The 26,994-nt window shown below is 39.0% G+C and overlaps 1 protein-coding gene across 9 annotated transcripts; it reads right to left on the reverse strand.

The window, feature by feature from the left end:
* RCOR3 (REST corepressor 3) lies at window positions 1–26,944 on the reverse strand. Of its 9 annotated transcripts, none has more exons than XM_039567917.1 (12): window positions 26,706–26,944; window positions 26,157–26,213; window positions 20,238–20,315; window positions 18,695–18,747; window positions 16,849–17,010; window positions 16,377–16,501; window positions 14,838–14,916; window positions 11,933–12,151; window positions 10,206–10,283; window positions 9,358–9,415; window positions 3,862–4,103; window positions 1–3,432 (listed from the first exon to the last, which is right to left on the reverse strand). In XM_039567917.1, exons 1-12 carry the CDS (start codon window positions 26,845–26,847, stop codon window positions 3,088–3,090), a joined length of 1,638 nt encoding a protein of 545 aa, XP_039423851.1. In that variant the 5' UTR covers window positions 26,848–26,944; the 3' UTR covers window positions 1–3,087. The 9 variants fall into 9 exon arrangements, with proteins under 9 accessions (XP_039423851.1, XP_039423850.1, XP_039423852.1 ...); XM_039567916.1 differs by having other exon boundaries at window positions 14,820–14,916; XM_039567918.1 differs by lacking the exon at window positions 26,706–26,944 and adding an exon at window positions 26,367–26,478 and having other exon boundaries at window positions 14,820–14,916.
* Window positions 26,945–26,994: the final 50 nt, after the last annotated feature.

Raw genomic sequence — 26,994 nt, forward strand, 5'->3', positions numbered from 1 at the left:
TGCAATGTTTAGTGATTGTTTTATTAAATGCAGAAATACCTGCTCAACTTCGTACCCATTCTGATTTAAAGTGCAACAATTAAATCTGATAGTTCTTGTACATCCATATTTTGCAAGTGTTGTTTCTTGAATACACGTTGCTCCGATTATGCCTTGCATTTGTAAAATGTAGTTTTTTAGTACCGTTTTGCTTTATTAACTAAAATAAACTGTACAAAAAGCTGTAGAGTTACATTAGCTTTGAACAATGTAGGATACACGTTCTCTGCCAAACGTTAGTGTGCAAACATTGTACATTTTTTAAAGTGACAAAATTAAGCCAACCTTGAAGTCAGAGTTCATTACTACATTACAAAACAGGAGACTAGATATGGCAAAAGAAATTTCCCACTGAAATCAACACCATTGTATAATTTTATTTCTAATTTTTAAAAAAATATAAATGAATTTAGAAGAGAATCACAGTATAAGGGCCCTAACATATTAGACCATTACAAGGTACATAAAAATAGAAGACACAGATTTCTTTGAAACTTTAATCCTTTGATTAAGCAGCAAGCATATCACTCTCCAGGCAAACACTGCTTAAAACAAACCCTACCCCCCCAAAACAGGACGTGCAAACTGTATGCACATATTCTGCAAAGCACACAATAAAGACATTTTGCTATGTACATACTTATTTAGTACTACAAATGCTAGGAGCTCCCTACTGTGTGCTACAGTGTATGTAAATTAAGAAATACTACCCTACCTATCTCTGACCCTCCCTCCCCCCTTCAAATACAGCACCTTTGCCCAGTTATAGAATATTTAAACAAGATTAAACGGAATTACAATGTACTGAACAGTTTCATAGCAGTTGGTGGTGGCCAACTGTACTGTAACACCCAACATTCTGCATACTGAAGTCTATCGACAAGAGACAAGACAAAAATTAGCAGAGGTACAATACACACACCTGGGAGACTCAATGCTTAAAAATAAAAAAAAAAAATAGAAAAGAAGAATCCTGAAGATGAATCTTATCACTGTAACAATTAAACTGTAAAAATATACCAGCTTGATTTTATATTGGTTTGAAAGACCAGAGAGCAGCCAGATTTGTGTGTAGGTGGTGAGGGCACACTTAAAGACTCATGACTCCCAGAGCAGAAGTTTCCATGACCACAAATTCCTTGGTGTTTGATTTAAAATTCTGCTTTTCTTTGACAGGGGGTCATCTGATGCTCACATAGTGGCTAAGCACCTATTCTAATGCAAAAGAAAATTTGTAAGAAGGACCTTTTGTACAACACCTCAGCACACCAGTGAAAGCTGTTCAGAAAGAAAAATCTCTCAAGTTTGATCTGAGAATATTTTAAAATGAAGAACTAAAACATAAAGGTCAACACTAACTGCAACTCAGGCTAAAACTATCAAACTTTAATACTAGATTTTCAAATGAAAAAGATTCTGGTAGTACAAGAACTTCCCTTTGCACATAAAAAAAGACCTTATCTAGCTGCTAAACTGATCATTAGACCACCCAGTTTATCTGTGAAAAAAACCTAGGAAGAACACATCCCATTTGCATAAAAATCTCATTTTAGTCAAGGGCAAATCTAGTTAATAACAAAATGGATTTTAAAAGACTTTTAGACACCATTTCAGCTAAAGGCAAAAATAACTTTCTAAACAGTATGACAGTCAACATTAATATTATTACATAATCAAGAATGCATTATTTTTCAGTAACTTAATTCAGATCACGGTTTTAAACAGTGGTACTCATATTTTGAGCCTGGTTTACTTAGAGGGTAGAGGCATCTGCTGTTACAAAAAAAAAAAAAAAAACAAAAACCAAAAAACAAAAAAACACACCCTGAAACACTGCTGGGCATCAATCAAGGTTTCAGACAAGAATGCAGTGAAATGAGTTCCTTTCAAATTCCTAAAATTTGGAAGCAGTATTAATATCTAAATGCAGGTTTTACTGAGTCAATAAAATAAACAAACACCCTCTTCCTTCCCCCAATACCCTCAACTCATGCAATCAACTTTGCCAGAAATATAGCGGGGAGTCAAGAGATAATCACTTGGAAGTAAGACTGGGCTGGCAGCAGGTAGCTTCTCTCTTGGTATTCTACCAGCACCACCAGCCTCTACACTTCCTTCATTAATTCTCAAACAAGGTATCAGTGATTCCTCCATTCTCAGAGGAATGGAACTCTACTGTACTTACATTAGAAGAATTAGTGGAATAACAAATAAAATTAGTACTTCTTGCTAGATGGTTCCTCTCCTGTCATCTCCCTGGGTGGTGGAAGCTGCTGCCTCTCTATCCTGCCCAGCCCACAAGACAAGGCTGCAGCAGGAAACTGGACTCCTACTTCCAGTTAAATTCTATGAGTAGAACAATGCATGAGATTTAATAAATTTGGTACGCTAGCTCACTGAGTGTTCAGAATACTCTGAAAGAGGAGTATTTAATAAGCCAGTACCTTTTAAAACAAGATAAAATGTTCTGGGAAAAACACAAAGGGAAGACCTACATTTTACAAGTGTGTGAAATGCTTCTACTGTTATCTAAACAGGGCCAAACATTCTGAACCTAAAGCCGGTATTTTCTTTCACTAAAAGGTAAAAAAAAAATTTAAAAATTCACACACACAAAAAAACCCAACACTACATTTAAGTCTCCTACAATATTATCTATTTCTAGATTTGCCAGATTACTTTCCTGTAGTTAGATGCTTGACTATAAAGAACTGTAATAAAATAAATAGAGTAAAAATCAGTTAAACAAAATCTTGGTGTGTTGAACATTTATTCATTTAAGAAGTTAGCTTCCTTCAACAGTTATTCATACAGAGGAGGGCTGCAGTGTAGGCATTGTTCTGCTGTACAAGTCTTCGGCATAAAAATATTTTTATACAGGTGGTCACTGATGTCGTTCCATTTCTAGTTCTTAGCTTGCTCCTCTGGAAAACTGGTCTGATACCTGTGAAGGCTTGCTCTTTTCTCCCCTTCATTATTTGGAAAAAAAAATGTACATTGATACAATTTTTCAAATGTGGGAGTTAGCATAATTCTGCTTTTAATTCTTCAGTGCAGAGTGGACTGAGATTCTGTCTGAATTCCGATGAGCGAGGGTGGCTGCGGGCCGCTGCCCGCGGTCAGCACGGGCCGGGGGTTGAGACGAGGCGGCATGGAATTAGCTGGGCGGATGAGCGGGGGGGGAGGCTGGTTGAGGGTCGGCCGCGGCTGAATGAAGCGCGCCTGCTGCTGGAGCGGCGGCGGCTGGCGGTGCAGAGCAGGAGCAGCGGGAAGTGCTGGACGGAGTAACGGGGGCGGCTGATTTAAAGTTGCCATGGGAGCGGCAGGTGCTGGAGCAGATGCCTGGGCTGGAGGTGAAGGGCCTAAACACTGAGTGGCCGGAGTGCTTTGTGCCTGCACAAAGGACAAAGACAAGACTGCGTGAACAGCCATCCCGGCCAGGACGTGATGCAGTTGGGCTGCCACTGGCCACTACACAGGAAACAGCATTTAAAAAAATAAAATCAAAGAACTGAGAAGTTACTGAAAAGAAATCACCAACCAAAACATTATAGACAGCAGAACTAAAAATATTTACTAAGCAAGTCTTCTTCTAGAACAAGAAGCGTATTTTAACACTAAAACAGTAACGTGATCGTCACTATCAAAGGTGCAGTCCTGCTCCCAGCTGGTTAATGACATTGGCTGAAGCTCTATGCAAGCTCATCATCATTCTTTAGAATGTGGTTTGCCACTCCATACCAGTTAACCTTATACTTATATCACTAAATAAAATGCTGTTCCTCAACCCATGCTTACTTATTTCTGTTACACAAAACACACCTCATCTTCTTCATCAGTGCTCTTTCCTGATGGCACATTAGAAGTATTTTTTGTGTCCTCCCCTAAAGCAGAAGCATCACCATTAGAAGCCAGGGTTCCTTGTTCCGCTTCCCATTCCTGCAATACCTCCTCTAAGTTAAACCGACGCCTGTAGTTTACAAAGAAGTTCTTCACTTGGCCAACAGTCTTGTTGCCAATTACATCTGCAATAGCTTGAAAATCTTTACCATATTTTCGGACACCTGGAAGGCAAAGTAAATAACATAGCTGTGAAGAATCAGTCAGACACAGCTACGTGTGATGTATTCATAGAGAGAACCTATGGGACCTGCAAACCGAGGACTCGCTAATTAGGAGAACTTCTCAATTAGGAGAAGGCCTCAATTTCCATTAGAACAAAGTAATTTTTAATAGCACAGCTATCAACATACAAATCAAAAACTTTATTAAAAGTCATTACCCATTCTTCTTAAAGATCCTGGCTTACTCACCAAGCCTCAACCTAAAACCACAGAGATCTGGCCTCCAACAAACACAGTAAATCTTTCAGCATGCTCACAGTAAGGGCAGAAGCCCAAGACCAGCTCAAGAGGGGAGAAAGGGTGACCAAGCTTGTGTGTATAGCTGTGAACAGAACATAATGCTAGAAATGTCAAGTGACACACTGATAGCTCCTACAGGTTCCCTCCACACCAGCTGCATGCAGATGGTTCTCTCTCACAGCCAGTGGAGCAGGAGTGGCAGAGGGCAGAACAGTTGGGCACAATTCACTAATCACAATATACTGCTCATTCCTGTACTTGTGACATGCTCCACTCAGGCTACACAGAGCTACTAGCAAATGTTCACCTCACAAAGTCTGTTTGAAGCTTTCCTTCACCATTCAAACTGGGTAGAAAAATCTGGGGGTTTGGGCCAACCACCTTGGAAAACATAAATATATATAAGCTACTGGTGTCTGCTTCTAAGATGGCCCAGCACAGGCCTGCAGGATTAAATCCCCTACTGATAAGCAGCAAAACAGGTGACCTTTGCATTGTTCTTTTCATTAATTTTTGTACTGACATCAGTAGTCACTTTTGTTTACGAGCACCTCAAAAGAAAATCCCAACATATATTTTAAATACTTCTAGAACTACATTTGCGTATAACACAAAAAACTATTGAGTGCAACATTCCATGGTTTTTAACTTAAATTTTGAATTATAATACAAAGTATATTGATTTTGTTTTATTTAGACTGTGTGTCTAGTTCTTCCCCTCTCCTGCTTAAGAAAAAAAGTCCTCAACCTCTCCCACCTCCTAGAACACAGCTTTTAGCTGCAAAAAGTATATTTTTAATTACAAGTGTCAAAAAGTTTGGAGACTTGAAGAAATAAACCAGTTTAGTTCCAGAGTGGGTAAACAGAAGACTCATTTTTTTCACTGTCAGTTATGCATGAGTGAATTACAATTTGACTTTTCCTGTGAAGCTCCTGATAACTAAACTCATTCAGAACATATTACAGTTCTTAGAGGACAGGAACTCTTTCTCATAACAGGAAAAGAAATTTATGCCTGATTTCATGCCTCACTTCAGAAAATGAAGCAAAAGCGTTTAGAAAGTGAGAGTTGTTTCAAATCTGAAAGCTATGTCCCTTTTCAACTTAATTGTGAAGAGTGTGACCTTCAGTTTGTTCTGCTCCTTTCTACTTTCCTCGTTATTAGGCACTTCTGATGTGGTAATGCACACTCCCTGCAATTGAAAAGGAAAGTTCACCTCCAGGACAGTAACAAATTCTGTAGCTGAAGCTGATGTTTCAGCTGTCAAGAGCCCAGCTACATTATTTAGTATCTTTTCTGGGGCATACAAAAGAATACAACCCTCCTGATTGCAGGAACCTTGGAAAGATTTCAGAGCCATGTGGGAGGGCATGTATCCAGGCAAAGCAAAGACAGGGATTTGGCTCTGTTCTTTATCAGCTGTACAAGGTATCAGCTACACTCCTTAAAAACTGTGTGCGCCCACAGAACATTGCCTCTAGTACTTCAGTATTCTTTGTCTGTCCTACCATTACCACCCTTACTGATTTATAATGAACATGAAATGTTCACTGCAATATATCTAACATCCTGTACAATTAATCAAGTGAACAAGGTCCCTAGCAGAACAAAGCACATTTCTGCTAGAAAACTAATTTAGACTTTTAGTGATTTCAGCCTTTTCTGTTACTATGCTGGCTACACTTCTTTCCTCCCTTAATCTGCAAAACAACTGAGCCTGTTGGTTATCTTCAACTCAGGTTGTCAAAAATAAGGTCTTAAAGCCTATTTCCAAGCAAATAACTTGAAAACAAGGTATCTTGCCTTCACTGAGAACCCAACTCTTAAAAAAAAAAAAGAAAAAAAAGAAAAAAATTTCCTTAGTTTAGCTACATACAGCACTACTCATTTTTGATTCTTTTCAGTGTTTTTTACTACTGCTCTAGCACAATAACATATTAAAAGCCTTTCAAGCTATGTAAGAAATAGAGAAAATTCACTGTGTGTTTATAAAACTTTAATGTATAAGGTGATGGCATATCAGTAAGAGTTGTTTCCCAAGCCATCATCCCTGTCAAACTGGTGCACATTACTTAGGCATCCTTATACAAATTCAGTGCTAAACACCCCCAAATTATTTCTCATGTGTTTAATCCATTATTCACTAAAAATAATTTTATTAGGCTGATGAAAGTGAAGCTCACAAAGGACAACTGCACAGCCTCACTCCACATGTATGAATGGTTTTCTCCCAGCTCATTTGAAAGCAGCCCAGATCACAGGAATCCTTCAAGCTCTTCAGAAGTTCACCCAGCTGCAAAGGTACACTGGAACACGTGCATGCTCTTGATTACAGCATTTCATCTTGAATGTCTCTCTTGGAGAAACTCATAAATCCAAGTTTGATGCTGTTTACACTGCTTAATGTTGTACAGCACAGCAAACAAAGTATTAATCAGGGTGCAATGCAATGTGATACAGCACCACAATGAGGCAGAAATAGTTAATGGGAGCTGCAGTTCCACTGTGATGGGATTACAGCGCTCCTGGCAACTATCTTATATAGAGTTAGATCCCAATTGTCCCAGCTGTTTTTCCCTGCAATGCCATGAAAGTCATGCACTGCTTTTCAATGCAAGTTTTGTAGTCTTCAGCAAGTGCTAAGACATTTTTGCAATTGCATTTTCATGGCCAAGATCTTAGCTGGAAAATTTGATCATGCTCATACATTTCTGTACATAAAAGTTTGTAGTTTAAGAACACTAGGTGATGAACTAGCCCATTACATCCAACAACTATTCAAAGCTGAACTGTTACCTGATAAATTATACTGCAAATATATTGGGTCAGAGATCATAAATCTGAGTCCACAACCCCACTGCAGGCACCCACACTGCTTTTAAGATAACACACAGCTCTATTTTAAATTAAGTTTTCTCATTACCTCTTCCTTAGTTACTGGGAATCTCCTGAGACTGGCCTACAGATAATGAGTTTTTTCCATGTTTAGGAAAAACAGTACCAAATTATATTCCTGCAGATTATATTTACAATTTCCATAGTTAGATTTATTCTCCAGATTCAACTGAACAAATCACATAAGTCCCACCTACCTGCTTAATGCTTATGACTTCTGTAAGATTATTAAAAGCATATGCCAAAATATACCAATACATTTAATGAAATAAATCCATTTTGAAGTGTACAAACTAAATGTCCCCATGTTCAAGTCAACTTTCAAGTTCATGCACATTATGGAAGCTTTTAGTACAGCAGCTGTGGCTACCTTCTAAAAACAAAGTCAGGGAAAAACACAGCATGGCTCCCTCATGCCTAGAGTCTACTACCTCAAGCAATTACTTTGAAGCAAGAAATCAGGGTCCTTAGCCTGAAGGGATGGGAACACTCTCATTCCAGAAGGGAGAGTGAGCAGTAGGTAAGGGAGGGATAATTAGAATACTTTGTTCTTGACATTAAGGTTCTCTCCCATCTCCATTTTATACAGTGACAAGGGAAGGGGACCATAAAGGAAACAACACATCTAAGAAGCACATGTCAATGAAAACAGATTTCTTCCAGAAGGCCTAATTTCTCACCCCACCCTTAAGGCTGACTACCTTTAGAAAACACAGAACATTCCCTAGAGACCAGAAGACTAGAACTCCTCTCCAAGGAGTCACCACCAACTCTCACTCTCTTTTGCCCAGGCTCCAGTTTATTTGTTTTGTTGGTCACAGAGCACCAGAGCTCAACGAAAGTTGAATGTATTTTTATCACTTCCCAAACTGTTGCTTAGTGAGAACTCCTATAACTAAACTGTGAAAAGGCTAGATGGTTTGAATCATTTCATTCTAAGGCAGGCACAATGACCCTGGATTTTCCCCACTTCTCCAGCAAGCCTTCTACTTACTACGCTACCATACTAGAGACAGGCATCTCCTTCAGTTGCATCTGGGAACAAAATACTGAAGTGTTTAGCAATAGTGAGAGAAGGAACTTAGGACAGAAAAGAGTTTAGAGATGCAAATCCAAGCCCGAGGCATGTAAGTTGAAAGGCATGATTTAAGACACACCATGTCTTTCTATATTTCCATTCACACTTAAAATAACCTAACTTTAGGTTCAGTCATCTGACTAATAAGTACCAGGTATGGCACATCTGTCAACTTTACACTGATATCCTGATCCACTGAATATTTTATCCTAAAACTCAGTCTCTCATTTTCAAGGTGAGGAATACAGAGAAATAGAGCAGATAGACGTAACTGAGCTGAGAATATTATCCTTATAAAAGATGATCCACAGAAGTGAGCCAATATATAGACAATACATGCCTTCAAGACAGCATCTCCAGATATTTCCCTTACATGTTTCTTGATTTAGCAGTGCATGCTAACACAAGAGTCAGTTTTCCTTCATATAAATGAAATAAATGCAAATTAGCTGTATGAACAGCCTACTAGAAAATGCTGGGGTTTAGCCCAGTAAGACTGTTAGTCAAGCATCCATATCCAGCTTCAGACTCTCAAAAGACCTAACAGGTCTAACCTGCCCATTATTCCCTCATGAAAAGAGAAAAGCAACAGTAAAGCAGATTTACTTCTGCTTTTTCCTACTTTAGGAATATAGAGATGTCTTAAATGCTTCGAATTTTATTACTTTAACTATTGCTTTAGTCTTCCACCTTAGAGAAATTAATGTAAAGTGATTTAGAGGATGATCAAAGGGACTTTCTGGTACTAATACAGTTGTTAAACACTGCTTAGCTTTTCTCTTTGAAATTTAACACAGGTAACAGAAACCCTAGTGTCCTGTTGCTTGAATAAATGCCCTAAATATTCTCAATAGTTTTGCTGCTTTCCTGGTGACCAGATAAACTTTAGCTTTGCATCAGAGGGAAATACAAATATAAGGCCTGAGCACCTCTTCAAATCCTTTGCATCAGATTTCAACTTGCTGCTACTATTAACATACCTTGTACTGCAAGAAGCTGCTCTTCTGTGGTCCAACGGGCATTGATTTTCTGATTAGACTATTAAAATTAGAAAAATGGCACAAAGATCATTAAATTGTTTCAACAGCTGCAAAATATCTGAGCATCAATGTGTTTTACTTGCACTACGTTTTGCAAAATAGGTAAAAACCGTTTGCTTATAAGCCATAAATTTATAGTTTAGGATTGTTTTCATGAAGAGGAAATAGTACTCATGAATTTGAGCTTAAAACTTTGCCAGCAGTTTTTCCTCTGTTTTATTGCAGTTCTTAGTATTGGCTATATAATAACTTATGCACAAGCTAATGATCTTTATGCAGACAGAATTTGAATTTATAGTAACATTTATCTAAACTATTTGGACTTGGTGTTTAGAGCATTTTGCATTCATGTTATGTTTCATATCCAAGCCTTTAAAACAAGCAAAAGCAGAACTTCAATAGTAATAGATCATTCATTTCAGACGTCAAAATATATATATATATATATATAGTCATGTTTACACACAGAATTTATTACTGGCAATCTACATTACCTACTTTTAATCCAAAAAGCCCCCATGTATCAGGGCTCAATTTCAGCTCCCTGTTATTGTGAACAGACATGACGCTTCAGTTTTTTCTGCTTCTTTTTTCAACCAGTTGCCATTAAAAAAAAGCCTACCACCGATTTCTTGTAAAGAAGCCAGACTCCCCCCTGCATGTAATTTAATGGATCCTGTTTAAGCTGCTGCTGGAGTGCAAACACTAGGCTGTAGCAAAACACATTTCTGCAGCTTCCCACCAATGTAAGTGCAAGGCCACAAGTTTTAGTATTTATTCTGATTTACCTCAGGAGGTTTGAATTCTTCAATCCCGCCTTCCATTTTCTGTTTAAGTGCACTGTTTACTTGCTTAGCATTTTGAACCTTGGTCAAAAACAACAAAGTTAATCAGCTCCACAAAGAAAGTTGGTCACTTTACACATTTATCTTCACTAGGATTGCCACAAGTGTACCTCCTAAGTTAGAAAGAGAAATATTATGGTTTAAGGCTTCACTACTTTTAACTGTTTAAAAACAAACTTAAAAATACCAAAACAAAACACATCACAGTTTACTAAGGAGAAAAGAAAAATTAAGCCAGTCTTTCAAAAGAACAGTTTGTCTGCAAGAATATTAAAAGCTGTTCATAACAAGTAATTTTTGATAAGGATGCATATGCTCTTGAAGAATGAAGAATACTCTAGACACCAAACTTGATTCTTAGAAATGTGAGATGTATTGCATATATTAATTTATTAACGTCCCCCTTCTCAAAAAAAAAAAACAAACCAGGAGATGTTTCCAGTTAGTTCCTTCTGACAGATACTTTTTATTGACCTGAGATCATTCTGATTTTCTTTAGGGGGGGATTCTTAAAATTATTTTGAATATTTCTTAGTTTATAAAAAGGACAGACCTTCCCAATTGTACATATACATATCTATGAACCACTTCAATCTGACAGTGATGCACAAAAGGCAACATAGGTAAGAAAACAGTTTTGCATACTATGGTACACAGCTATTACAAGGGTTCTTAAGTATGGACACAAAAGCAGACAACTCAGTGGAAGATTCCAAAGGCTGCATCTCTGAGATCACTGCAAGAAAAAAAAAAAAAAAAAGAGAAACACAACCTCAAGGCTGTAACTCACCTACACTTAGGCTAAAGAGTGAAACCCACCTATGCTATTTAGCCCCAGAGTCCTGCTGTGACAGAAAGAAGCTTATTTCTCCTGTAAAAGAACATAAGGGAGCAAAAACCCCATGAAAGAAACCCTTTATTCATTCCATGATTTTGCAACAGGGCAGCTCTATAAGGAGGCAAAAATTCCAGAAGATAAGCCTTGACTGTGTAGCCCCATCGCTCCTAGAAAGCAAGCATGCACATAACTGCTGTACCCTTAGAAGCTGAATAATTACACATTTCAACTTTAAATGCCAAAATTTAATTTCTTCATGCAATGGATGCAGGCAATTTTCCTCTTAAAGGTGAAGGCTAAAAAGCTTTTCTAAATTTAATAAGAAGTAGAAAACTTTTCAATTCAAACAGAGAAATAACTAGGCCCACGATTTCCGCACGCCTCCCTCCCATACTTTCACAGTATGTGGGAAAGGACATCCAGAAAATCAGCTACAATTTAAAGCATAACAAATGTAACTTCCTCTGCTCCATTGGTCTCATTTTCACTTTGCACACAAATACTTCTAACAAAGTAAAAAAAAAAAAATCAAATCAAATGTGACTTTTGATTTTTCCTGTCCCCAAATCTGTAGCACTGTTTTAATGCTACCCCCTTTTTTAAATTTTAAGTAAAAAGTCATCTTGCTTCATTTTATCCAAAAGAGCAGATGAACGTAAAAAACAAAACTGAAGAACAGCTACTGTCTAGCATTTGTGGTGATAACTGTGGAACAAAATGAGGAAGACTCACATTAAAGAAGTTTCAGAATCTTCACAGATAATCTTCAAAACCATTACAATCAGAACAATCTGAGATGAAAAAAAAAACCAAGACCAATAACCCATGGTACCTGTCGCTTTAACGAGATTAGTTCCATATCCAGCTGTCTAAGAATTGTGTTGGCTGCATTGGGACTACAGGAAACAGCTATCACATCTTCCTGGGTCAGGTACATGCCTTTTGGTGGACGGCATTTGGAACGCTGGGAATGGTGGCGATGCTGCAAGCTCTGATACTCTCTTCTACCCAGACCTATTTTGCTGGTCTGAACAGGCTGCTCATTATTGCCCTTTAATTTACAAGAAATAAATCATTAAAGAATAACAGTATCTTGTACACAACTTTACTAAAAAGAATGATGTATCAGATAGCATTGTAATGTCATATTTACGACAAATAAAACTTAAGCTAACATCCTGCTTTGCATGTAGTATCCAACTATGTCTTGCAGATGAGTTGATGGAGCATACCAGTCATCTGCTGGATAAGCCTGCATCAGTCTAAGGAAGGTCTGTTTTCAAAACTTTTTTCTTAACATGGCCACAAATACAGTAAATGGTATGGAAATCGCAGTCTGAATACTGTGACAGAGGGCAAACACTGAGAACCTATTACATATACAGTAGTTAAGTAATATACATGTACGTATCTTATTTTTAAAACAAATAATCAGTGATTTCACACATTTACTTCTGATCAGATATGAAGAACTTGGGCAAAGATTAAAGGAGAAGAAAGACAAAGTCAACCAGGCCAGCCAAAAATGCTAAATGACATTTCTCCCTGCTGTAAGCACTCTACAGAAAGAGACTGTACTGTTTGGTTTGGGGGGTGGGAAAGGGCTGATAGGAGATTTGGAAGAGAGAGTATGGTAATACTCTTGCAGTCTTTATAAAAATCTATGTAATTTAGAAAACTTGAGCCTTCGTTATTTGCTTCTTTGGAAATGAAGTCTTTGTAACTGTTTTGATATGTTTGGGCACCTAAATATTTCAGCTTTGTCTTCAATTGGCATTGCTCCACAACAGCTACTCTGCATGTATGTGACTCCCTCAGAGCAACTGAGTAGCTTCCCTACTGGCCAGGAGCAGAGACACAAAAATTACTTTCTCTGCAAGGATTTTCCAATTCAAAACAATGCTTAGTACCAGAACAGAAAGAGGATTCAGGCTTTTCCCTACTTTAAGCAGCTCCCTACTGCTCCTCCCTGCTGGCATCCGTGCATGTTAAGAGGAGGTGGTCATCTGATCACAGTGACTGCAAAACCAAGTGCAGCAGCCATTATTATTATTATTACTATTATTTTCTGTAGTAGTAGTACAGAGCAGCAAACAGAGTCTTGTTTTACTACACTTGACCTTCTGCCACATTCTCTTCCCCAGCTAATATAACATCTTAATCCAGTCCCCAGACTTCACAGAGGCCACCTTAAAAGCACTTAAGATACGTGCTCTTCCTTGGAAAATTGATGTAGAGCCTTACATCTTTGACATCTAAAAATTTCAAGGTGAAGTTTCCTTCTGCCCTGTTTATACTGTTTGAGTTTTGGTTCTGCATTGCTCTTTTGGTATGAAATTGCAGTTCCTGTGTGTTCAATCTGAATTTAAAGTGAAAATATTCTCTCGCAATTTTGTCTTGCCAAGATAGAGAATTTAGGTTATTTTAGTTTTATCTGGTAACAGAAAATTTCCATTGCTGTGTGTGCAAGCAGCCTACTCAGTTTATATTTTGCTTAGGAAGTGAAAGTACGCAAATCCTACCAGAACTATTAGATGACAAAATTATCTTGTGCAGATCCAAATAGCTTATCAGAAACTGCAAACCTATTTGTCCTGTTCCTAGAAGCCTGTCAACACACTACTTGCATTCTGGACTGCATGTAATGATTCAAACTATAACTAAGTAAATTGAGCAAAATAGCCCTTATTTAGACATGGCTAAGGCAACAGCTCCAATCATTTAGATTGCAAGGACATTGTTAGAACAGCATAAAAGTAAAAAGGCACATTATCAGACCATGTGACATTTCAAGTACTAGAAAATATCCCCACATTAAAAAAATAAACTCAAACTCTTTCACAGAAAGGGATAATTGTCCTTTTTTCCCCAAGGCCAGCTAGATAAAGGGATACATTGAAGGTCATTGCAAAGCTCAGAACAGAATCTAAACTTATCAGTCTATTACTCGGTATCATTTTTGTCAGAAGTGCAAAGTTTTATTCATAACCCTAGATATCACTTCATGGGAGTGCTGAAGTTTAGCATAACCTCTCCTCTCAATCTTGAGAAGCATGAACTGGCTGATTTAGGAAAATCACAAATGCTTCAAGTTGATCAAAGAAACAATTAAACACTTACATGCTTTCTTTTTCTAGTCTTGCTCATAGATAGCTTAATGTTTACAACAAGAACTCAAAAAACCCCTAAAACCTGAACATACCTCAAACACAGCAGTCACCTGTAAAGCTAACAGTAAGTGTTCATTAGGACTAAAATGTTTTTTCTCTACATTTATTAGTAGAAAGCATCTGAGTAAAACCACATACTAGTTGAAATGCATCAGCTCACTGTGGCTTTGAACAAACAACAAAAGTTGTTCTTAGAAAAATATAATTTAATTTTAAAATTCAAAGAAAACATTTTGATTCAAATAATTCACAACCAGTAAAACTGCAAACATATTAACAAGGCTGACGGAGGGCAAATAGAACCTGTTTTACCAGGCTGTGAGAGGATACATCTCTTCTAAAACTTGGAAGATCTCTCAGGACACAGTGGAGGTAATGAGAGATGCATTTACAGCCACAAAATGGCAAAAATATATGATGAAAATTTGTTTCCATGAGAAGTCTTGACCACTTAAAGACCCTGGGATTTCAGCAGGCTGCAAGCTAAACCTCTGTACTACAATTCACACTTCACAGTAACACATTGAAAACAAACAAACTGACATTCACCATTAAGTTATCTGTTACCTCCTTTTTGGCTTCTTTTTTGGGATCATAGTCACTATCATTTCCATCCATTGGATGAGCTTCTTCTACGTCATCATCACTAAAGACAGATTATAAAAAACTAGTCACTTTATTACTTTTTAAACCCAAATATAAGAATGTACCAGGATAAGACATAATTATCTACTCAAATTTATCTATTCTAAGTACATAGCATCTCAAAATTATTTGTAGTTTTCAAAAGACAGCTGTTACAAGCATATTTTCTGTATTAAATTCTAGTAATTATTATGATAAACAAGCAACCCTAAACCATAGTTTCAAAGTTACTTTAAGCAGTGCTGCTACTGCTGCCAAGAATTTTGGTGTCACCTTTCTTCAATTCAACCACTTGTGCCAGCATGAACACTTCTGTGGCCAACTATATACCAAGGCTAGAAATAACCTTTCATTTGCCCCATTAGTTTTAATAGACCAATTTTCAAAACCACTGCACCAGGTGAATAAACCCTTGCTGAAGTCTGTGGGGAACATAAGGCAACAATATATGATGGGAAAACATGGGACTGCTTTTTCACCAAAGTGCCTAAAGTCTAGCAATTTAGGGGAGGGAAATGAAATCTATTGAATTAAACCAAAGAGAAAAGGTTAAAAAGAAAACAGTCAATCTAGAGCCCAATTCAGTCATTCTGACAATATAACTTCTGAATAAATTAATGCAAAAACATACTAAAATTTCTAGTTATTACCAAACCCCCCCAAACTGCTATATTAAAAGCAAACTAATTTTAGCCTGTAATTTTTCAGAAACAGGGTCACTAAATAAGCATATGAACTTTAGATTTCAGGAGTTATTGAAAATAACATGTAATTAAAAAGACCCCTTTTGCTCCAGTTAGGCCATTTTCTACAGATATAAAATTATAGCTTCCAATATAAACATAGATTATGCTACTTATACATGCAACACATACCACCTTTTAAAAAGTGCAAGTTAATAATAAAATACACTGAGCACAATATAATTTTAACTTCATAGTAACTAGGAGAAATGTTATTCCCTTCTATGCAAGACAACATAAAACTATTCAGAGCTCTAATTCTCTCTGACTGATAGCAGTTCAAAGTCTCTTAAAAAAGACTTTATATAAAGTTTTGTTCTAAAACAATACTTAGGCAGTCTGCTTCATCTCTTTATAGTGGTTGAACTTCCAGTTTTAATTCCATATTAGTTCAAAAATCCAAACAAACAAACAAACAATCCCAACCCCTCCCACCCACCCACAAAAACACTCTCCTGCACAGACAGTAATAGACTTCAGGGTTTAAATCCTTGTTTTTACAGTTATCCATGAAAACACTCCCATCTCTTATTATAGCTCACACAGACTGGAGTGATAAAGTTCTTAAAGCACAGGTACCAAACCCCTTGCTAAAGTCAGACATCACAACAGGGGTTCAAACCTGAAACACATGGTTCACACCAAAACAAAGGCTAGAAATTACTCTACTTAGGAAGATTTCAATCTCTGGTTAGCTGCTTAAGAACATAAAACTCACCTGTCACCTTGATTATTTCTATTAGCTAGTTTACGAGCCTGACGATCCATCAAACTTGTCCTAGAGCGAGTTTTTTTCCAAGAATAGTAATATTTTACAAGGCTTGCAATGGTCTTGTCTGGGAGCTAGAAGAATTCATCAACATATTAACACCTTTAAAAATTAAAATTCCACCCACAATTATAATTCTGCTCTGTTAATAACCATCTTTAAACAATATTTTAAATGCATTGATAAGATAGAAAGGAGGGATGTATTTCATACACATTTTTAAAAAGTTGAGAAGGCTTCTTTTCATTAGAGTGAAAAACCTGTCTGTCCAAGATACATGATGAAATTAAATTAAAACTTTTATTCGAGGTTCTTCCTGAAGCTTTTACACAGAAATTAACATGAAATTTTAGCCCAACAGGAGCCTTTGTTCTTAGTGCACCTGAGCTGTTTAATGCTTCTGATTAAAATGTTACTTTACCATTTGCTGGATCCTGTGAAAGCTCTTTCCATGGAAGCTAAATGCTTGTTCAAATAGGACTTTATCTTCAACTGTCCATTCATCAGGGAAAGGAGTGAAGTTAGGGAGATCCGCAAGGGACTTCTCAATATTGTGTTTATGCCAGAACAACATGCCGAGAGCCTTTGAAAAGAAATAGTCCCTCTTTGGATTTAGTCAATTTTCTAAAACGCTGAGACAAGTTAAATAGCAACAGGCAATTTATTTATTTAAAATAAAATTTGACTATCAGAATCCCTTCTCAAAATGTAATTACAATTTTATTGGCTATTTACTATATGTTGCAAATTTCTCTTTGGAGACAGTGGGCACATCTATACTTTATTAATGGTATGAAAGCCAGACAATTTAAGGTTGGCATGGCAGCAGTAATTCTAGAGCAGCATGAACTAGGCTGAGAGGCTCAAATCTGACCTGCTTTCTTACTTTACAGGCATATATCACCTACACAGTTCCTTATAGGCTTTTACTACCAGCCCACTCAAAAAAGAAAATAAAAATACTTTTCAGTAGCCAGAGGATCATCCAAAATGCAAGTCTGAAAGTTCAAAGTGAGAGTGGTCTTTCTACAACTCTCCAATCCACAAATAACAGCACGGCCACTTCCATGTCATGTGCACCTAATAAGGAACGGAAATTTAAATATACTTTCTTATATGATTTCATTTCTCAATATTCTAAAATAATCTTATGTTCATTAGACTTTCTGCCAGAGAATCACTGACAGATTTGATTCCAAGGTTCGGGCATGGGAATTGGGCAATGTAATCCACTCAGCTTCAATCACACAGCGCAGACACGATCACCAGGCGTCTCTCCAACCCCCTGATTTCACATCTTCTAACAACCTGGACACAGCAAACCTCTGCTCTTGTTAAAATGGCAAGTGACAGGCACCTCTTGCAAAGAGAATTTCTATTCCACTGTGACAAGTCTACAAATGTTTTGTACCAGAAGTTATTTTGAAAATCCATCTCTTGGAGACTTGAGATCCATCAGTTCCTCCTCTTGCCTAACAGAAGTCAAGGCATAAAGAAGCAACACCAAACCACAGGTATATTCTGGACATTGTAACACTGGCAGCCTCTTTGTCAGATAGCAGTTGATGAGCAAGCTTCCATCCTCCAAAACTTGATCATACAACTTCTTTTCACTTGTACAGCAAATATTTTTTTGCAATAGGTAATATCACTTTTACATAGATTGGTTAATTCATGAAGAAATTTGCAATAGAACTACATGCAGACCAGGGAAGTTTTATCCTTACTTTTTAAGGAATGGTGACCAAAGGTTGTTAAATAAGAAGTGAACTTGTTTGTTACTTTCAGAGCTAAAATTTGAGTCTGTTTTCCTACCTCTGAAAAAACACACTCAATTCAGGTTGCCTTTTTTTTAATATCAAAGAAACCTTTTCAGTGCCATCCCTATCAATTAGAGGTTCAAAATTGTACCTTATTTGCATTCTAGTGTTAAACTTTAAATTTGTAAGCTGCTTCCCTAAGAAACTCTTCAGCTAAATATACACACACAATTGCATGACATGCCCAGTGTATCAAGAAACATACCAAACCTTTCAAAAGTGCACATTACAAGCTGAGCATGTCATGAAAACAAAGAGCTCAATCTTTTGCAGAGAATCCAGACCACAACTGTATGCAGATCCATTTAACTGCAGTGTTTGCTGCCGTGCCTGAAGAGAAACAGCGTTAATTAATGGTAACCAAGGGGGAAAATAGAAGAGTTGTGTTATAGTTTTATATTAAAAAAAACATCCTTTAAAGGAGCACTCTCATTCCACAGCACTTACCTGTTCCACATTGTATCCATGTTTTTCCTTTGCTATTGCTATATATTCATCCACTGTAACAAAGCAATGCCAGAATTATTCTTTAGTACTTTTAGCTCTGCTCTATGACAGAATTAGCCATCTAACATGGGAAAAGAGTCTCCCCCCTGCTTTAACACACTGCATAGGCCCAGGTCCCCCAAAATATTAAATATCTTCACAGCTTTATTAATAATAAATAAACCCACAGACTGAACATTTATATTTATAAACTTTTTACACAAGCTAATTATGCTTTCTTTCACATTTTTACTACAACAAAACCATAGAGGCTCATAATTTATTTATTTTAAGCAGAGACTAGCTGGGTGTTGAAAGGCTATGCCTTTTTGGAACCCACTCCTGTGTTAGTTTTAAATTGAACTACTTCTACTGCCCATATTCCCATACATGTTGAAAATTAAAGCAAGTAGATGCTATATCAGTGATTATACATATCCTCAATATTAATATAGCTTTCACTGACCAATGTTGGTTTTAACAACTACAAAGTCAGTTTTCAATAGAAAGTATGAAAATTCAATAATTAGGTAATCAAATTCACAAATAACACTTCAAAAAATCATATTTAGCAATAATAGAGCCAGCTTCGAATTGAACACTTTTCATCATTTTGAAATTAAGTTCTACTTATTTATTTATAGACAAAACCTCTTCCTATTCACATTCTAGAGCTCAAAATCAAGTGGCAACTAAATAGTTGAAAGGAAGCATGATCAAGAAAAGGAAATAATCATATCCTCCTTATTCACATGGACAAGGGATACTCTTGCAATGTACTGTTGCAGCAAAGAGTTAATTACACTTTAAAGGAATGAAAAAGTTGTTTAATAATCATAGTTGTAGAGTATTTTATTTCTAACTGTTCTGCAGTAGTTGAAGGTGCATTCCCTCAAATGTAGAGGGACATAAATCTCTAACTACTGGTATTAGATAGAAGCTGTCCTGAGGTTGAGGTTCTTATGGCTGCATCCTCAAAGTTTACTCCCCTTTATTACATATGGGAAATTCTAGCATAGGAGACAGGTTTAAACTAGATTAAACAGGTAATTGATCACATTAAGTCAGATGACTCCTGTATTTCAGGTCACTTCTGAAGCGAGAAAATGTTTGGTTTTTCCTTCTATGACAGCAGTAATAATTTCCCCTTGAAGTGGGCCTCAACAAATCTTTTCTGAATTCATCCACTGCAACTCCTCCTCCTAGAAATTTAAAGCAGTAAGTTCCTCATGTTCAGATATTTTATTCTTTCATTAACAACAAAAAGCTTCACAGACAACAATGATGATAGTACAAAATAAGCAGTATGATTGGAAACAAAGACTTTACTAATATAAGAGAAGGTCATCTTGCCTTTACCTGGAGTTCTCTAAATAAAGAAAAAGAGAAGCTTTGTATTTAATTAATTTGCAATTTCACTGTGTGTAAAAGAGCAAACAGGCATACCAGAAACAATTATTTAGTTTACTTAAGCACCCGAATTCCTAAGCAGGCAAGGACTTACATTTGGCATCGGGAATATTATGATATGGAGACCATACAAGCATCCCTCCATTATCTTTATCAGTGTATTTTGTGGCACCTGTAAGAAAACAAGTAAGTCTCAGTATTCATTTAATAACTATCATCTAGAGAACAGCTATGTGACAGCAAGCAAAAGCCAGCCACATTAAGAGTCCAGCTACTAAGAAGAAGGGAAAAAATCATCATTAATTCAAAATTATTTCCTTAAGACATCAAATGGCTGAAATTGAACACTACTCTTAGGATGTTCAAGTATAACTAAATATCAGACAGTATTCTGGTTACCACAATTAAACCACTGAAGTGCATTGCTTAAGTTGGAAGGAATCCTATCGAGTTGCAAACCCCTTGCCATGGGCAGGGACACCTTCCACTAGACCAGGTTGCTCAGAGCCCCATCCAACCTGGCCTTGAACTCTTCCAGGGATGGGGCATCCACAACTTCTTCAGGCAAGCGCCTCACCACCCTAGAGGGAGGGATTTCTTTCCTATAGCTAAATCTACCCCCTATAAAGTTGGCAAGGATGCAACTTCGTCCTCCTGAAGTTATGATTGTCCATTAGTACTCTAACATTTATCACTATCATAGGAGTACTAGGACCTACTGTGGTCATTTAGGCTTCCTTAAAACCAATAAAAATAGGTAACAGGTAGAATACAGTTACCATCCCTGATCCCTTTCGACAAGGAACTATACTAACAACTATGCCAGAAGCAATTCTGTTCATTAGTCCTCCTCTAGTTTTGATTTTTGTAACCATATAAATTTAATATTCATAGCCAACCAAATTGCACAGCTGTAGAAAGCAGTTAGATGTAAAAGTAATTTTTGGTTTTGGTTTGTTTACTCCCACCTCAATGTTGCCAGGGAAGCAGTACAAATTACCCAGCCCACCAGGACAGAGCAATACTGATGCAAACACTGAAGCACTAAATCAGAGAATATGATTTTTAAAAACATGCTGTAAAAGAAAAGTAAACTCCCCAATACTGGAAAAGCATTAATTCAGAGTTACTTTCCATTACTGTTTCACAAATGTAGTCTACTACATAAAACCCCTTACAATCTGTTTACAACACTTTATCTTGCTAAGAAATTGCTCAACAATTGGAGAATTTATACCTAATCTCAGAATGAATTCCTTGAGTAATCACCCTAAGAGGAACTTTCTTTGCATCCTTCTTGGAGAAGAACAGCTTTTTTTATTCAGTGAAACAAGTAACTTTTCACTCCATTTTAAGCTTACACACTTTATATTTAGGCTCTACATTTTATTTGAAGCAAACAAAAAACCAACCCAAATGCTTTGGAAAAAAGAACAGTGCTTTCCCTTTATGTACAATGTTTTGTTGCTCTTCCCTCTTCATTTTGGCAGTGTTTTGTATTTGCTATCATCTCTGCAATCTTGATCCGTCACAACTGTGAACTTGAAAACAGTTAATTAGAAAAACTGAAAGAACTCCTGCGCCTTTCCAAAATGAGATGTGTAAGGCAGATAACCTCAATGCAGCATAAATTCCGTAACAGGTTAAGAATGTACGTACACTCATAAAGCACCAACTTCAATGCATAAGCACTACTAAACTCTGAAAGGCTTTTGGTATACAAGAACAAACTCCTTAATATTACATTCCACTTTAGAACAAAAAAGCGACATTTTTAGTCATTAGGAATGCAATACTGCATGAAGAGCAATGCAAGCGTGTTACAGGCACAACATTTCTCTTGCATGCTGTTTTTATCACAAGTGAATGACCACTACCCTGCACTCCATTCTAACTAAAGATGAGGAGAAAGCAGGGCCACCAGAGAATGATTAGAATTTCAGGTTATAAGCAAGAAATGTCTAAACTTAAGATACCTACAGGCAAATGGATATCATGGATATTATCAGGTACTGAATACTCAAGTACTAAAGTGAAAAAAGAATTAGTTTCAGAGTTCTTGCACCTGCAGGAGATCATGTATGTGGTGACATTTCCCTATTGAGATGCCACCGTCATGTGACAAACAAGTAGCAACCACCAGAACATCCCTTTTCAAAGCAGTGCTGTTTCCTCAGCAGGAATCACACATCTGTTTCCATTCAGGTGGCACCTTCACACTGCCAAAAGGAAAGCAAGGATGACAAAGGAATAATGAGGTGCATACAGGTAGCTTGATGACAGGTACCCTGCTCTCAGCATGGGATGTCTCTAGCTGTAGGACAGGGATCCCTCCATCTCCACATGCAGGATCATGACCTGCCTTCCTGAGAACTGCTGCCTGTCCCTTGTGCCCCAAGCACTCAAGCAAGCAGCCCTAACCCCCAAAGAAGCTGTATTATACCTCAAAGCTGACATGATCTTTGTCTGCAAGGTCCATTTTTACAAGGGACGGGGGCTGGAAATACCATGCAACATGTTAACCCAAGTGTGTTAGAAGAGTTGTAAGCCAGTAAGGAAGAGAAGGACCAAGAGCTACATCTGAAGAATAACAAGTCTCCCCAAAACACACGTCCAAGCCACTGAGGAAGAGGTTTCTGTCCTTCAGCTGCTGCACCCCTCTGCCAGTACCAGTTAGGAGATGCAGCCAGCTGAAGATGACTGACAGGCACTCCACACCACTTCCAGAATAGGGAAATCATAGCAGCAAACTGACCCTTTCTAAATTGCAGCTTCACATTGGAAGTTAGGCACGCACGGCTGGTGCAGCTCCATCCAGTATTCCAGGTACTGAGAATAAAGGGATCATCCAGGAGCATACAAGACACAGTGAGGGCATTGTGGAGCAGCATGGCAATTTAAAAGTATGTTGGTTTCCACCACAAAATGTGCCTTCCTCTGCTTAAGGCTAAGGTTTGAAAGTAGGAACAGAAACATGGAATTTAACAGAAGGAACCCCCAAATTTCTAAAATTATGAACCGGAAATCTTCATAAGTGAGTAAATGAACAAATAAATAAAAAAATCCCAAACAAAACAATCAGGGGATGTAAGGACAGATAGCATGGAATAAATGGAAAATGTTTTATACTTTGCCACATCATTTAATAACTTCAATTTAAGAAAGCCTGTTTTCCTATTAGGAGACTAGAAAAGCTATGAAGACATACAGAGAAATGCATTCCTAAGTGACCTTAAGTGGTATAAAATAATTCTTCTTGACAGCCCCAACTCCATCCCTGAGAAGAGGGTAAATGAGAAATTCAGTATTTCAGCATTAAGTAAGCAAAATTCATACTAAAACCTTTGTGAAATCTAAAACTGAATAGAATAAAACTTCTCTAGCAGTTATATGTGAATGACACAACAGGGTGGTGCATTCTCTACCATGATTTCCAAAAGAGTGCAAACAACCCACAGTATAAGGATACTAGCTTAGTAACATCCTGCTGGATCTATAGAGGGGTCAGAAAGTACAAGCAGAAACATTTTCACCAAGAATATAAAATACTTTAGGAAAACCAGGAGGAGGAGACAAAAGTCTGGAGTGCAAGAGATGGTATATTAACTCAGTAAATCAGGTAAAGTAAAAATCCCAAGTTTCCTTATTGACATTGTTTCTTGCAGTGACAAAATTTCTCTCATTGTTGTAATATTTGGTGACAATTAAGAACACTACTTCCCTTAAGCTCTATCTGAAAGCTTGCTTGTAAAAAGAATATAGTGTGGAGAGGGGTAAGAGAATATGTTTAAACTAACTTTTCCTAATTGTTGCTTCCAACCACAATCCACTTCTTCCATGAGACACTAAGAAACAGTTGCACTTTTTCTTTAAAAAAAAAAATCTTGTTTTATACATAAACTAAACGTAAAAATAAACGCAAAAATAAACGCAAAAATGCGTTTTCAGAAAATGCTTACTCCCATCACAACATTAATCGTGAATATTTTGTTCCTCAGTGTATTGTTGTAGAGCATTGCTTATGGCTGTTTTTCAAGACAGGCTAAGTGAAACCCAAGGATTGGTATTATTCCTCTCATTTTAGTATTCTGTGTATTTATCAGGGCTGACTTTGTGTCTTAGACTTATGTCTACTTTTATCCATCATTGATTCTCTTCTCCCACCTATTTATTTCAAGGGGCTTAAAAAACAGCACTCAGTACTGCAAATAAACACATACTCTAAAGTATCTGGTAAACCCGCAAAAAAGAGCATTAGAACAATTCCAAGAAGAAACGTAATTAAAGATAATTAAATATAGTGCCATATCCATTTATGCAAACCTAGAACTGCAAGGGAGCTTGTTACCTCACTTGCTACCAAAAAGTAACTGAAATGTAGCTGTAAGAGCACAGATTTTTGTCTCTCACTACTTCTGTCTCTAAGAAGTGATGCCTCAAAACTCATGAGAAAAAAAACTCCACCAAAAAAAATCAAACAGATGCAAGGACGAGATTTTGCTGAGATCTCCTCAGATATCCAATCTGTTAACTTGGTAAGTGTCGTACTTTTACACTTGATGGACTTTTAAATTTACTTTATTTTGTAAGACTTAGGTGTTCCAAAATAAATCACTACCTTCTTGCCCTAATAGTCAAAATACACACACCAAGAAGGCTAATACTATACATTATGCCTCTAACTCAGAAGTTATTAAAGAAACATTCCCATTATTAAGGAAACTGATAAAGCGAATATATATTAGTCCCAGTTACTGGGGAAAGAGGCATTAATTGAACGCCACCCCTCAGAAACACTTAGGAGCTCTAAAAAAAATCTGGTTATAGGAGACCATAAAATTAGTTCTGTAGTTACTAATGTAATGGTACTATTGCATAAACAGTTTACAAAATTGAAACCACACAACCTCAATTGTCCTACAAGGGCTGAAGAGTTCTTTTAATCAAAAGGAAAACAAACACTAGGTGTTTTTCTAATTTAAATGGCCTTGTAGGATAAACAAGCCCAGGCTGCAGGTTAGAAACCATCATTTTTATCTGTGCATATTTTTATGTAGGCAATGTAAAAATAAAGGGTGTAAACAATTAGCCTTATTAACAAAGAGACCTAGACTACGTGCTCCTTCCCAGGGGAAAGGCATTCCCTTAAGCCAAGATCACGCATCCATTTAATCCCACCCTCGCGCTTTCCTTCCCCCGGCCTTTTCTTTGGCCTGTGGGGACTTGCGCCCATCCAAAGGGGCTCGCCCCAGCCTTGGGAGGCACTGTGAGAGCAATCCTCTTCCGGTAAGAAATCATCTGACACCCATGGAGCCTGTCTGGAGAGCAGGAAAGTAGACAGGCTTCGTCTGACCACCACAGCAAAACTGATGAACACTCCTGTGGTCTCCCTGCTCAGTGTAGTAAGGCACGGCAGCATTCTAGCAATTAACTTGCTAAAGCTGAGTACCAGGCAATGCGAGCGTACCCATATTCCTCGGGGCGGGGCTGGGGGGGCGAGGAAGGCGGAGGAGAGCAGCTCAGCCTGCCACGGCGGGGCCAGCGAGGCTACTACAGCACACAAAACCAGGAGCAGGAGTTTCCCACCGAGCGCATCTTCCAGCCAGCGCCTCCAGCACGCAGCCAGGTCTGCTCCGCTTCCGGCAGGGCGCATCACTTCCCACCCTTGCCCGACAACATCCATCACTCCTCGTCAAATATTTTTTATGGTTATAGGTTTAAGGACGGGGAGAAAAAAAATTCCAACCTTTTTCTGCTTCACCGCCTCTCGATACACATAATGCGGCCGATAATGAAGTGAGAATCCCCCACCGCGACGCCCCCCGCCCCCGGAGTGCAGATGCTGCCCCGGCTAAGCCTCCCGCCACCGGCACCGGATCGCCGACACAAAGGCTCAAAAGCAACATAAATACAACCCCGCCGCCGCCGGAGAGCGCCGAGCGAGCCCGACCCGGCAGCGAGCCCACCCCTCCCGCCTCGGGAGATGTCAGGTTACGGCCGAAAAGCCATTTACCGGGCTCGAAGTCAGGAATGCGCGCCTGGTATTCCGCTCCGACCCTCATTCCTACATCTGCAAGGCAAAGGGGGGAAGAGAAATTAAGGGCTGGAGTGTCCCCGGGCGCCGTCCCAGGCTCCCGCCGTGCGGCGGGCGGGCGGGCTGGCGGAGCCCCCGCCGCGGCCGTGCGGAATAAGCCACCTCCCCCCTCACCACCCCCCCGCCCACCGCCGCCGCCGCCGCCGCCGCGGATTAAGCCCCGACGACCGCCGAGGAGGGGGCAGGAGGAGGCGGAAGGGGGAGTTTATTCCAGCGGAACAATGGGGACGGCGGCGGCTCCCGGGAGACACTCCCTCCCCATCGTTAAGTACCGCGGGGGCAGCCGCGGGGCCGCGCCGCGCGCTCCCGCCCCCCCGCCCCGCACACGCGCGGCCGCGGCTCGGCCGCAGCACGGACGGAGCGGCGGAGCCCCGGCACCGGGAAGGGGGAGGCGGCTCGGCTCGGCGCCCCTCCCGCCGCCTCCGCCACCCCCCTGCCGCCGCTGGCGGGGCGGCCCCAGGCTCGCACCGTGCTCGTCGCCACTGTCGCCGCCGCCGCTCTCCGGCTCCGAGTAGTGCCCGTTGGAGGGGCTGCTGCTCTTGGCGCCGTTGGGGGCTGCCCGGCTCTTGCCCCCCAAGAGCTCCGCGCCCTTCTCCATCATGCCCGGCATGCCAGGGCTGGGAGCGGGGGAGAGCGGCGACAGCGCTGGCTGCCGAGGGGGGGGAAGTTAATACGGAGCCGCCATGTTGCCCCCTCCCCGCCCCCCCCTCGGGCACCTCCTCCCCCCGTCCGCCGCACCCCCCTCCCCCGGCGCCGG

This window comes from Corvus cornix, chromosome 3 (assembly GCF_000738735.6).
Source record: "Corvus cornix cornix isolate S_Up_H32 chromosome 3, ASM73873v5, whole genome shotgun sequence".
Lineage (NCBI taxonomy): Eukaryota > Metazoa > Chordata > Aves > Passeriformes > Corvidae > Corvus > Corvus cornix.